Source organism: Felis catus, chromosome D1, assembly GCF_018350175.1.
Source record: "Felis catus isolate Fca126 chromosome D1, F.catus_Fca126_mat1.0, whole genome shotgun sequence".
Classification (NCBI taxonomy): Eukaryota; Metazoa; Chordata; class Mammalia; order Carnivora; family Felidae; genus Felis; species Felis catus.
The window spans coordinates 100,152,697-100,165,653 of record NC_058377.1 but is presented as its reverse complement, the minus strand read 5'-3'; the positions used below and the strand labels follow the sequence as shown (position 1 = coordinate 100,165,653).

At 37.5% G+C, this 12,957-nt stretch overlaps 1 protein-coding gene across 1 annotated transcript; it reads left to right on the top strand.

Annotated features, from left to right (window-relative positions):
- The first annotated feature begins 11,435 nt into the window (after positions 1-11,435).
- Positions 11,436-12,627, top strand: LOC101087606 (olfactory receptor 4C5). Its single transcript, XM_003993292.5, has one exon. The coding sequence runs from the start codon at positions 11,451-11,453 to the stop codon at positions 12,378-12,380; it is 930 nt and encodes a 309-aa protein (XP_003993341.2). The 5' UTR covers positions 11,436-11,450; the 3' UTR covers positions 12,381-12,627.
- Positions 12,628-12,957: the final 330 nt, after the last annotated feature.

Sequence of the window (12,957 nt, the reverse complement as noted above, 5' to 3'; positions counted from 1 at the left end):
ATATAAATGTATATTTCTCAAGTCCCCACTGACTGGACAATGGCATTTGCAAAGATCCAATGCCTTAGAAATTCAAGTCAAAGGAAAATAAAATGCTACATAGGATTTGGAATCCAAAGTCCTTAGGTACTAAAGTGAATCTTCTGATCTTCAGCACCTGGCTCTAAGGTTACAGAATGAAAGACACAAATATTTCTATCATTTAACATCCCCCTCTTATTCTGCCCTTAAAATAAGAGAAGAGCTTCCTCTTGAATCATAACGTTTAGAGATGATACTGAGAACATCAAAGGAACTCTTTCCATCTAAAGCTTTGCTCTCTCAGGAATTAATTATCCCTGTTTTTTAAAGATTTTGCCTTACAAATAGATATTTGGGAGAATTCATCCATGAACAACACATCTTTATTTGAATGGCTCTTTTCCCTGCACTTAAATTTATGTAATAACAGCCTACATTCCTGGTCTAGAAAATTATATGATAAAGCACTCCTCCTCCACACCCTTGGGTATCACCAAGTGGAACATGAAGGATTCTAACTGCTGTAAAAATAACATGGGATTTTGTTTAGATTGCATATCCCTGAGGAAATCTCCTCCTTGGCTGAGGTCACCACAGGAGGTTGAGATACTGAGTTAATCTCTCAACTGTACTATAAACACATAAGGATATACTCTGTTTGTAAGAACCTTGGGACTTGATATATTTTCAGGCAGAGTGAGATCTAGAGTTGGAGACCAATGGAGGTTAAAATCCTTGTCCAACTTGTCTGATATAGAAATCTAAAAAAATAGATTTGTATGCCTTTTCAAAGACTTTCTAGAAATCTAGTAATTCCGCTGGCCATTTGATAAAAGAAGCCTTACCTAGGAAAACAGATATCTTTAAATTTTCATCATACATAGTATCCTCAGGACAGTGGAGATTGGAACAGCCAAATATATTCTGCCATCTTGCAAACACATACCATTATGAGAATTGAATCACTTATGAGAATTGAAGCTGCTGCTGTATTTAAACATACAGCTAGGCAGTATATGGCAGACTGGGAAAAATAGTAATAGCAGCTATCATTACTGAGCACTATGTCCCCTCTTCCCTTACTTTGGTTGTATTACATTGATCGATTTTCATATATTGAACCAACCTTGCATTCCTGGGATAAATCTCAATTGTTCTTGGTATAATTCTTTTTATAGACTACCGGATTCAGTTTTAGTAGTATTTTTGTTGAGGATTTTTGTGTCTATGTACATAAGAGATGTTGGTTACAGTTTTCTTGTCTACTATTGATACTAGGGTAATACTAGTATCATAGAATGTGTTCTCTCTTCTCCAAGTTTTTGAAGTTTGTGAAGGATTTGTGTTAATTCTTCCCTAAACGTTTGATAAAATTCACATCAAAGTGAAGCCATCCTGGCCTGTTTTTTCCTTTGTGGAAATTTTTTAATTACAATCCAATCTCTTTACTTGTTAGAAATATATTCAGATTACCTATTTCACTCGAGTCAGTAGTTTGTGTCTAAGAATTTGTTCATTTCATCTAAATTATATATTGTTGGCATAGAACTGTTCATAGGATTCCCTTATAATATTTTTTATTTATGTAAGGTTGATAGTAATGTCCCCTCTTTCATTCCTGACTTTAGTTATTTCAGTCTCTCTCTCTTGTTTATTAAATCAGTCTAGCTAAAGGTTTGTCATTCTGGTGATCTTTTCAAAGACCCCACTTTTGGTTTTGTTTGTTTTTCTATTCTCTATCTTCTTTATTTCATTTGTTTCTGCTCTAATCTTTGTTATTTCCTTCTGTTTGCTTTGGTTTTAGTTTGCTCTTCTTTTTCAAGTGTCTTAAGGGCAAAAGTTAGATTATTGATTTGAGACGTTTCTTCTTTTTTTAATATAGGTATGTACAGGTACAAATATCCCACTAATCACCGATTCAGAAGCACCCCATAGGTCGCAGTATGTAGCATTTTCATTTTCATTCATCTCAAAGTATTTTCTAATTTTCCTCACGATTTCCTCTTTGACGCATTGGTCACTTGGGAGTATGTTGTATAGTTTCCACATGTTTGTAAAGTTCCCAAATTTCTTCCTTTTGTGATTTTCAATTTCATTACACTGTGGTCAGAGAATATACTTTGTATGATCAATACTTTTAAATTTCTTGAGTCTTATTTTATGGGCTCACATATGGCCCAACCTAAAGAATGTTCCATGTGAAGCTGAGAAGAATTTATAGTTTGCTGTTGTTGAAGTGCTCTATTAGGTATCTGTTAGGTGTAGTTGATTTATAGCATTAAGTCTTCTGTTTGTTTGTTTGTTGAACTTGTGGTGTCCTGACTATCCATTATTGAAAGTGGGATAGTGAAGTCCCCTACTATTATTGTTGAATTGTCTATATATTCTTTCTATTGTGTCAGTATTACATATGTGTTCATGAATTCTGGGGCTCTGTTGTTAGCTGCACATAAATCTATAATTATTATATCCAGATAGACTATTTCATTATTATTAAGTGCCTGTCTTGGTCTCTAGTAATAATTTATATCTCAAAGTCTTATATTACTATAAATGAACTATAACCACTTTAGCTCTCATTTGATTACCATTTGTATGGTATACATTTTCCATACTTTCACTTCCCACTCATTTGTGTCTACGAGTCTAAAGTATGTCTCTTACCAACAAAGTATACAGTTGAATCCTTGAACAAAGTTGGGTGTTAGAGACACTGACCCCCTCCCCACATGATCAAAAAAACATGTATAACTTTTGACTCCCTGAAAACTTAACTACCAAGAGCCTACTGTTAACTAAAAGCCTTATTGACAACATAGTCCATTAACACATATTTTGTATGTTATATGTATTATATACTGTGCTCTTAAAAAGGTAAGCTACAGAAAATGTTATTGATAAAATCATAAAGATGGTAAAATACATTTATGAAATGTACTGTATTGAAAAAATCTGCCTATAAGTGGACCCACACAGTTCCAACCCATGTAGGTCAAGGGTTAACTGTATTTAGATCATATATTTGCAACTGTAATGTGCATCTCTGCCTTTTAATTGGAGTTCTAAAATGTATGTTTTATGTAATTACTGATAAGATAGAATTTACATCCATTTTGCCATTGGTTTTCTATTGTCCTTTTTTATTTCTTTATTCTTCCATTACTGCTTTTTGGGGGCTAACTGGATATTTCATAGTTTTCTATTTTAATTCTCTTATTGCTTCTTTTACTTTATTTTCAGTTATTTTTTTAACTGAACTATTTTTATAACTAAGTTATTTTGCTTTCTCTGGGGAATATAATTAACATCTTAAGTTATAGCAATACAGTTTTGATTTTAATACAGTTCATTTTAATTTTAATATAGTTTCAGATTAAAAGAATAGTAATTGTAATACTGCATAAGAACTTTGTTCCTAGGTAGCTCTATTCCTTCCCTCCTTCTTTGTGTTGTTATTGCCATACAAAGTGCATCGTTAATATTTACCTATGTAGTTACCTTTACCAGAGCTCTCGATTTCTTCATGTAGATTCAAGTTACTGCCTAGTGTCACTTCATTTCAGCCTGAAGGACCCCTTCAGTATTTCTTGCAAAGCAAGTCTGCTAGTGATGAGACCCTTCCACTTCTGTTTATCTCAGAATTGCTTAGTTTTCTCCTTCATTTTTAAAGGGCACTTTTATTAAATATAGAACTCTTAGTTGACGGCACTTTGAATGTATAATCCCATTGTCTTCTGACCCCACCATTTCTGATGAGCAATCAGCTGTTCATGTCAATGAGAATTCCCTTGTACATGGTGAGTTGCCTCCCTCTTGCTGCTTTCAAGGTTTTCTCATTGTCCTTGGATTCTGGTCATTTGATTGTGATCTCATATCTCTGAGTTTACCCTACTTTGACTTTAGTGTTTTTTGAATTGTAGATTAACGCTCTAGGAAGATACAAGCCACTATTTCTTCAAATACTCTTTCTGCTTCTTTCTCTTCTCTCCTTCTGGCATTCCCATTATACACCTGTTGGTACTCTTGCTGGTGTTCCACAGGTGTCTGAGGCTCAGTTCATTTTATTTCTTCATCCTTTTTTCTTCCTGCCCAAGTACCGCCATTTGGAGGATTTATAAATCTCTAGTATTTGCTGAAGATTCTAATCTAAAACAGTCATTAATTTTATCACATTTTCCCACATCTATTGAAATAATTCTACATATTTTCTCACTTATTCTACTAAGGTGATAAATTATATTGATTACATTTTTAAAACTAAAACTATCTTTCTTTCTTGGAACAAACACAATTTGATCAATATGTATTAATGTTTTCACAATCATGCTCAAATTTGGTTATTTTATCTCCTACCACCACCAAAATTTAAACTTTATGAAAAGTATTGATATATATTCACGTGGAGTGAGATCTAGAGCTGGAGACCAAATGGGATTAAAATTCTTGTCCAAAAGAGAAGAGCATTACCATAATTGCTTTAGACTAATCCAGATTCACATCCATGGCCAAGGAATGGACCACACTTCCCCACCCCCCCAAACACCTGGTCACCTAACAGCAGAGGAAGGGTGTTTTATTAGAAAGAAAGAAGCAAGGAAATACCCGCTCTGGATGAGTGTCTGTCACACCTACTGTCCCTCCACCAACTACTCTCCCTTTGCTCCTGTATCTGTAATCAATCTCTCTCTGCCTCTCCTATCCCCACCCTTCTCTATCTCTCTTAGCTCTGTCCCTGGCATTTAAACATGATCAAGGTTCTCCCATCCTGAAAAATATTCACCCTTAATCCCATGTCCCCCTCAGTGACTATTTTGGTCCTCATAAAAACTTTATGAGATATTATCTCTAATTTTCAGAAAGGGAAACTGAGGCACAGAGAAGGTGAGTAACATAGCCAAGATCACACAGCTTAGCCAGGATTCAATAAATAATAGCCAATAGTATCATAGTAGTAAAAAATGCAAAACTTTCTCTCATTTCAGAAAAATATTTTCCAACTATTTTCTATGCATAACATACTAGTTGGATGATTTTTATATGCAATCTTTCAGTATTTTTCCCAATAATTCCAATTTATTTAGGGCTGTTTTATAGGCTCTAGTAAGTGAAGTGACATGCACAAAATCTCGTAGTAAATAGAATTGGGTATCATACCCAGGTTCATGTCTTTGGAGTATTATTTCTCTAGGACCCTACCATGTCCCATTTGTGTAGAGGATGTCCCTGGTCCTAAGTCTTAACATCTGCTTGGTCTTCCTTCTTCTATTCTGCAGGCATAAGTAAATTTCCAGAAATAACATTTCCAAGATAATACCCGGGCAGATCTCCCAGATTAGGGCCAAAGACGGGAAAGGAAGAAAAAAATTTCTCCTTTCTCTGTGGCTCTTCTTATGGTCACTGCTGCACATAGGATTTGTCTGAGGAATGTGTAATGCCTACCACTAGAACTAGAGCCTCCAACTAATCCACCATGGTCTGAATCAGAACCCCCTTGCCTATCATCCCTAGTACATGAGACACATGACAGAGTCAGTGTCTAATTGCTACCATAGCATAATTGTTAGAGCTCAGGCTTAGAATTAGATCCATTTGTATTTAAACCCAAGCTCTACCAAATATTAGCTTTTCTGATCTTGACCAGTGATGCTCAAAGTGAGCATCAACTTCCTACACATAAGAGAATTATTAATACCTTCTTCATGGGGATTATGTAAGAATTGTATGAAATACCATACCTAGAAGAGTGACATAAATTTATTATTGGTCAGTTCTCATTGTAAACACATTTCCTTTACTCCTACAATCGTTTCAAGGACTCCCAACATTACTGTCAGGTTTTTTAGTCACAAGATCAAGTACTCATAGAAAGATTTTGGAATTACAAGGACTTATGAATCAGTATTCAATACTTTAAAACTTTAAAACTTACTTCTCTCCTTTCTGTATGTGGCCAGATTCTAGCAACCATAAGAGAGAGAGAGAGAGAGAGAGAGAGAGAGAGAGAGAGAGAGAGAGGAGAGAGAGAGAGACAGAGAGACAGAGAGAAATAGAGACAATTCTTGCCAGAAAACCAAACTGGTCACACCACAAGCTTTGATGTTCTGTACAGAAAATGACAAAGGACAGCAGTGAGCCTTTGCTGTATGCTGGGCACCATTTCAGCACTTCACATGCATCTTGTAGAACCCCCACAAGAGTCCTGTGATAGGTACTATCATCACTCCCTTTTTTATAGATATGAGAACTCATACATAAAGAGGCTGAGTAACTTGCCCAGTCACACAGTTAGCAGATACAGCAGCCAACCAAACTCTTTCTCTTCAGCATGATTCAGATTTTTATTATTAAGAGCACTTTCTCTAGCCTACATTTGTCTATCCTCGGGGCATTAGCAGTAGAATAGCAGTTTTTCACTGACTTAGAGGTTTTCCCTTTTATCTTGCTCAATCTCCCCTAGAGCTCTGTGAGATAGGTGTTACCTAGGCTATTTTACTGACTCTGACTGGCTCATGCACCCATACCCCCATGACTAGAACATTCTGTGCCTTACATCCCAGATCCTAAGATCACTTCCTAAACACAGTCACAGAGGGACTCCTAACCCAACCCAGCTGTCTCTCTCCCACCTCCTTGGTCACAGATGCCTTGGCCACAAGAGAGAAATGACAAATTGGTCTGGCTGCCATCTTGGTTGAAGCTGCTAATTCTAGTCCTCTGGGAGCTGAGAGGTCAGAGCCTCCTTAACTCCTTGCACCTGAGTAATGACCATTTAAATACTCCCTTGAAACCACACATGAAAATATTGATGTAGATGGACCCAGGAAGACCACATAACAGTAACCAGCCACACATGACAGAAGCTGTTTGGTTCTGATTTTCCAACACAGTTGGATCCAGATGCCCAAGGACCAAAGGAAATATCTCTGGGCTAAGCACGGGCTTCCTAAGAGAAAGGCTTAAAAGAGCTAACTTTAACTAACTTGCCTGCTACTCCAAAGCATTTTTCCATTTTTGCTGATTGTATGGTACTTTCAATCCCTAATTTTTCTGCTTTAACATAGTTTGCTATCTTCAGGGCTTTAAATCAGTGTAGATCTCAGATCAAGTGGCTTTTATAATATACCTCATCTTGTCACCAAAAAATACTGGCAAATGTGTGGCTTGGAGAGACATGTCCTCCAACGGTTAGGGGTTTTTTCCCCATCAATTTCTTATGAAGCCTAACACTTTGGAAGCTAAGGAAGAAATCTGTTATCTGAGCTGGGATGCTTGTGTGTTACATTCACAGGGAAGTGTGACCCTAGGAAGCAAAACTAAACCCAGCCCATGAACCAAGAATTATTTAGGATGTCTCTCAGCAATCATTTGCAAGTCACTAAGTGAAAAATGGATGAACTTGCAAAGCAGCCTCTAGGAATGGGTGATTGCTACACCCACGCCAAATGTGCTCTCAAATAAGATACCTGTTCTGGAATGAATCTGTTACTTCTTTCTCTACTGCATTCAGACAGGTAGGTACAATCGGTGATTTCTTTATTAGTGTTTTGTTCTCAAGGTGATACGAGCGTCTCCAATTTAAGGTGAGTTAGATTTAAATATGTATATCTACTGTCACAAATTTTTGTGAGCAATGACCATATTTAGTCTATTAAGAAAAGCAGTCACTTAAGATTTATGCACCCATAATATAATAGTATAAGAAAATATATAAGAAAATAATGTTTGATATAAGAAAATATTTCTTCTACTAATTTATTTCACTAATTACAAAGGTAATCTTTTCTCTTTGTAGAAAACTTCAATCAAAAAACATTTTTTAAACACAAGAATTCCCCTTTACTTGTAATTCAAGTAAGCACTATTAGTCTTTATAGTGTACTTTTTTTCAGATACTTTTCTATGTACATATGCCATTTTGGACAATTTTGATCATAATATGTAAACTGTTTTATATCTTGTGTTTTCCACTCATACTGGAAGAATCTTTCCATGTTATTTTTTTTCCTTTTTAAGTTTATTTATTTTGGAAAGAGACAGAGAGAGAGAGGGAGGAGCAGAGAGAGAGGGAGAAAGAATCCCAAGCAGACTTCACACCATCAGTGCAAACCCTGTTGTGGGGCCCAAGCTCACGAACCGTGAGATCATGACCTGAGCTGAAATCAAGAGTAGGACATTTAACCGACTGAGCCAGCCAGGCGCCCCGCTTTCCAAACTATTAATTCTTCTGGCAAATACTTCACTGCCCACCTGATATTTCATTAATATAATTCCTGTCATTGTTCCTCTTGTATACAGACATTTAGATTTTTAATTATTCATTATCATAAAAATTGTGGAATACAACAATGTATGCATGTTTGTCCGTATTTTTTAACTAGAGTAGATTGCCAAGCCTAAGGCGTACTGGACCAAGGGACATGACCAGTTATAAAACCCTTATCCTATAAAGTCAAACTTCTTTCCAGAATATTTCAGATCACCACACAGCCATCAGCACTGGGTAATATAGCAGTCATAAATCTTTGCCAATTTGCCAGTTGAAAATATTTCCGTTTTTAAACGTATTTCTTTGATGGCTTGTCCAACAGAGCATTGTTTTAGATGTCTAATGTTTTTTCCTGGGAGGTTTCTTTTTATTAGTTTTGCCCTTATTTTTATAATGCTAGGAGTACACCTTTCTGTAAAAACCATTTCATTATATGATGGTTACTTGTTATACTTGTTGCAAGTATTTTTCCAATGTGTTCCAGATCTTTATGGAATTGAATCAATTAGTTTTGTCCTGTATCTCATACCACTGCATTTTGCTTAACACGCTCTTTCCCATCCAGAGATTAGGTATGTATTTGTTTGTTTTTCTGTTTTCAAACAAATCTATATTTTATTTGAAGGCTTTAAGACACTCTATTCTTTTTTTTTTCTTTCTTGTTTTTTTCTTTTCAGTGATGGCATGAAGAGACTTATTGTATTTTGAAAAATACTTACCAGTTGTTGAAAAATATTTTATGAACTATATTCTTTTAAATATTCTTTAAAAATAATGTTCTTTTGCAATTTGACCATACTTGCTTCTTATTAAGCTTATCCCATCATCAGTTATATTTGTGCTCCATTATATTTATATTTTTGAAATACTAAAAAATTCTTTTTCCTTTTTTTTAAAATTTTTAAATTTTATTTAAATCCAAGTTAGTTAACATATAGTGTAATAATGATTTCAGGAGTAGAATTTAGTGATTCATCACTTACATATAAGATCCAGTGCTCATCCCAACAAGTGCCCTCCTTAATGCCCATCACCCATTTAGCCCATCCCCCACCCCCCTCCCTTCCAGCAACCTTCATTTTGTTCTTTGTATTTAAGAGAGATGGGGTGCCTGGGTGGCCCATTTGGTTAAGCGACTGACTTCGGCTCAGGTCATGATCTCTCAGTTCATAAGTTCAAGCCCCATGTCGGGCTCTGTGCTGACAGCTCACAGCCTGGAGCCTGCTTCGTATTCTGTGTCTCCCTCTCTCTCTGCCCCTACCCCACTCTCTTTCTCTCTCTCAAAAATAAATAAACATTAAAAATTTTTTAAGAAGAGAGAGAGAGGGGCTCCTGGGTGGCTCAGTCGGTTGAGCGGCCGACTTCGGCTCAGGTCATGATCTCAGGGTCCGTGGGTTCGAGCCCCGCGTCAGGCTCTGTGCTGACAGCTCAGAGCCTGGAGCCTGTTTCGGATTCTGTGTTTCCCTCTCTCTGACCCTCCCCCGTTCATGCTTTGTCTCTCTCTGTCTCAAAAATAAATAAACGTTAAAAAAAATTTTTTTTAATTAAAAAAAAAGGAGAGAGAGAGAGAAGCAAACCATAAGAGACTCTTTAATAACTTTTTAATGTATTTATCAAGTCTAATATTTTTCTATTGCCTGATATACTGATTGCTACATTCAACTTTTTCTGAATTGGTTATTTTTTAACTTCTTGAATATTTAATTCATTTTTCTCTTCGTTTATGTTCTTTCTTAATATTATAACAATCAAATCTTTCAAGGATAAGAATAATGATTCATTTTTATTCTCCTTTCAACAATTTGGATTGTGTGGAAAGCTGTGTGTTTTACCTTTGGGATAAAACTTTGGTCTATATAATAATGATATTTTTCAATTCCTCTATGTTATTCATTATTTTTCCTATTTCATATATGAGAACGTTTAGACGCAGTAGGACTATGGTGTGTACATATCATTACATGGCAGCTAATCCGTGAAAGCAGAACAAAGAACTAGTCTACGTGACTATAACAAACGTACTCTGCCCAACAAATTATGGTGCTTTTGCTTCCTCACCTTTAAAATATGTTTTCTGAATGCATCCAGAGAATTTTTCATAGTCTTCTTTAAATAGAGTTTTTATATGCAAAATATCCTTGAAAACTAAACATAAATTCTCCAGTGAATTCCAAAGTTTCAAATAAATCTGGAGAATTTTGCATTGCATCAGGCTGGCTGTTTCATCCCCTTCAGGATATTCTTCCTTTTTCCGGTTTGATGATATTCTTAGACAATTCAGTTTCAAAGTAATAGAAGCTCACAAATCTAACTGCCACAAATCTTACTGAAGCCTCAAGCATTGACTGAGTTCAGTTTTTTTTTTTTTTTTCTGAGATGTCACTACACCATTCTTAATTTCAGATTGAATTTGCCTGATGTTTTCTAGTCGACCTGAAACAAGTTAAAAATACCAAACAGGGGCGCCTGGGTGGCTCAGTCGGTTAAACGGCCGACTTCGGCTCAGGTCACGATCTCAGGATCCGTGAGTTCGAGCCCCGCGTCGGGCTCTGTGCTGACGGCTCAGAGCCTGGAGCCCGTTTCAGATTCTGTGTCTCCCTCTCTCTCTGCCCCTCCCCTGTTCATGCTCTGTCTCAAAAATAAATAAACGTTAAAAAAAATTTTTTTTAAAAAATACCAAACAGAAACTGCCACTTAGCCTCATCAGCACAGGTGACAAGAGAAAAGACACAGGGCAGCAGCCTCTCGTGAATTCAAGCCTCCTGCTCCTCACAGGCCCTCCTTTCATTCCTGTTTTTCTGTGGGAGAAAATACTATGGCAGTCGTTCAGGGAATATCCGCCGCGTACAATTACAGGAAGGGGCCTGCAGTCATAAAAGCGTACTTGTGAAAGTGGACGAGTGTATCCGTGAATGTGTGGGCTCAAGTGTCTGTGTGTCTGTGGACGTGAGAGGGTGAAGAGGCTACGTGTTCCTTAGGTAACTGGCAATAAGGTCCAACTTTAAATCTGAGTTCATCTGCTTGGGGTTTCCATCAGTCTGACGGAAAACACTCCTGAAAGCAATGATTTGCTTGGTCAAAATGCATCTGCCACAATTGCAGTCCCTGTGCTATTTACAGACAGATCAATCGTCCAGACGCCGACGTAGATTCACGGGGGCGAATGAACAACGTGACGGAATTCATCCTGCTTGGCCTGACACAGAACCCAGACGCACAGAAACTCTTGTTCGCTGTGTTTATAGTCATCTACTTTCTCACCATGGCAGGCAACCTACTCATTGTCGTGACAATCACCACCAGCCGAGCCCTGGGCTCCCCCATGTATTTTTTTCTGTCTTTCTTGTCCTTCATAGACAGCTGCTGCTCTTCTGCCATGGCTCCCAAAATGATATTTGACTTACTCGCCGAAAAGAAAACCATCTCCTCCGGTGGGTGCATGACTCAGCTCTTTGCAGAGCATTTCTTTGGGGGAGTCGAGATCATCCTGCTCACGGTCATGGCTTATGACCGCTACGTGGCCATCTGCAAGCCCCTGCACTACACGATCACAATGAACAGGCGAGCGTGTGGCCTCCTGGTGGCCACGGCCTGGGCCGGGGGATTTCTTCACGCTCTGATTCAAATTCTTTTTATAGTCTGGTTGCCCTTCTGTGGCCCCAACGTCATTGACCATTTCATCTGTGACCTTTTCCCTCTGCTGAAACTCTCCTGCTCTGACACCCACATCTATGGACTTCTTGTTGCCGCCAACAGCGGGCTGATGTGTCTGCTCATTTTTTCTATTCTTCTCACCTCCTACCTCCTCATCCTTTACTCCCTGAGAACCCACAGCCCTGAAGGACAGCGTAAGGCTCTCTCCACCTGTGCCTCCCATGTTACTGTAGTCGTCCTGTTCTTTGTACCCTGTATATTTGTGTACCTGCGGCCCACGATCACCTTCCCCATTGACAAAACAGCGGCTGTGTTTTACACTATGATAACACCTATGTTAAACCCCTTAATCTACACCCTCAGAAATTCGGAGGTAAAAAACGCCATGAGGAAACTCTGGAGCCATACGGTAACCTTGGGTAACAATTCATGTGACTAGAGAAGGGAAAAAACAAAATTTATTCATATATTAAGAACAAGTGTGACTAATAGAAAGGATAATGGTCTTGAAATCAAAATATACGAGCTTAAGTATATTTTGCTCCCCTTGTTTTCTCTAATCTTTAATGGTTCTTCTTTCATAAAACAGCGATATTGCATTAAATGACGAAAGTCTCCTCCATTTAGAAACCTCTCTGCATTAACAAATTATTGATCAAAGGGACACTGCCGAACAACATAAAAATGTCACAATGTATAGAAAATCTCGGAGTTTATGTATTCAGTGGAACAATTCTCTGTAAAGCTTTGGGTACAGATTATATAGCCAACAGGACAATTAAAATATTTAAACAAAAAGCCTAATGGCGAATTATTTTGCTGAAAATGCATAGTTTCAATCCCAACCACATAGCCAAAGTAGATTCGTTATCATAAGAAATAAAGATCAACCAGAAATGAACAGGTTTTGAGGAACAAGAGAGTTATCAAGGCAGGACTCATCCCCAAATTAATGCTGCCCTGTTGTGCAATTCCAGAGGTACCATTTACATTATGATCTGGGCTCCTCTTAGAAT

Excerpts from the sequence above, each read along its gene's own strand:
- LOC101087606 (XM_003993292.5), top strand. The coding sequence starts at position 11,451 with ATGAACAACGTGACGGAATTCATCCTGCTTGGCCTGACACAGAACCCA.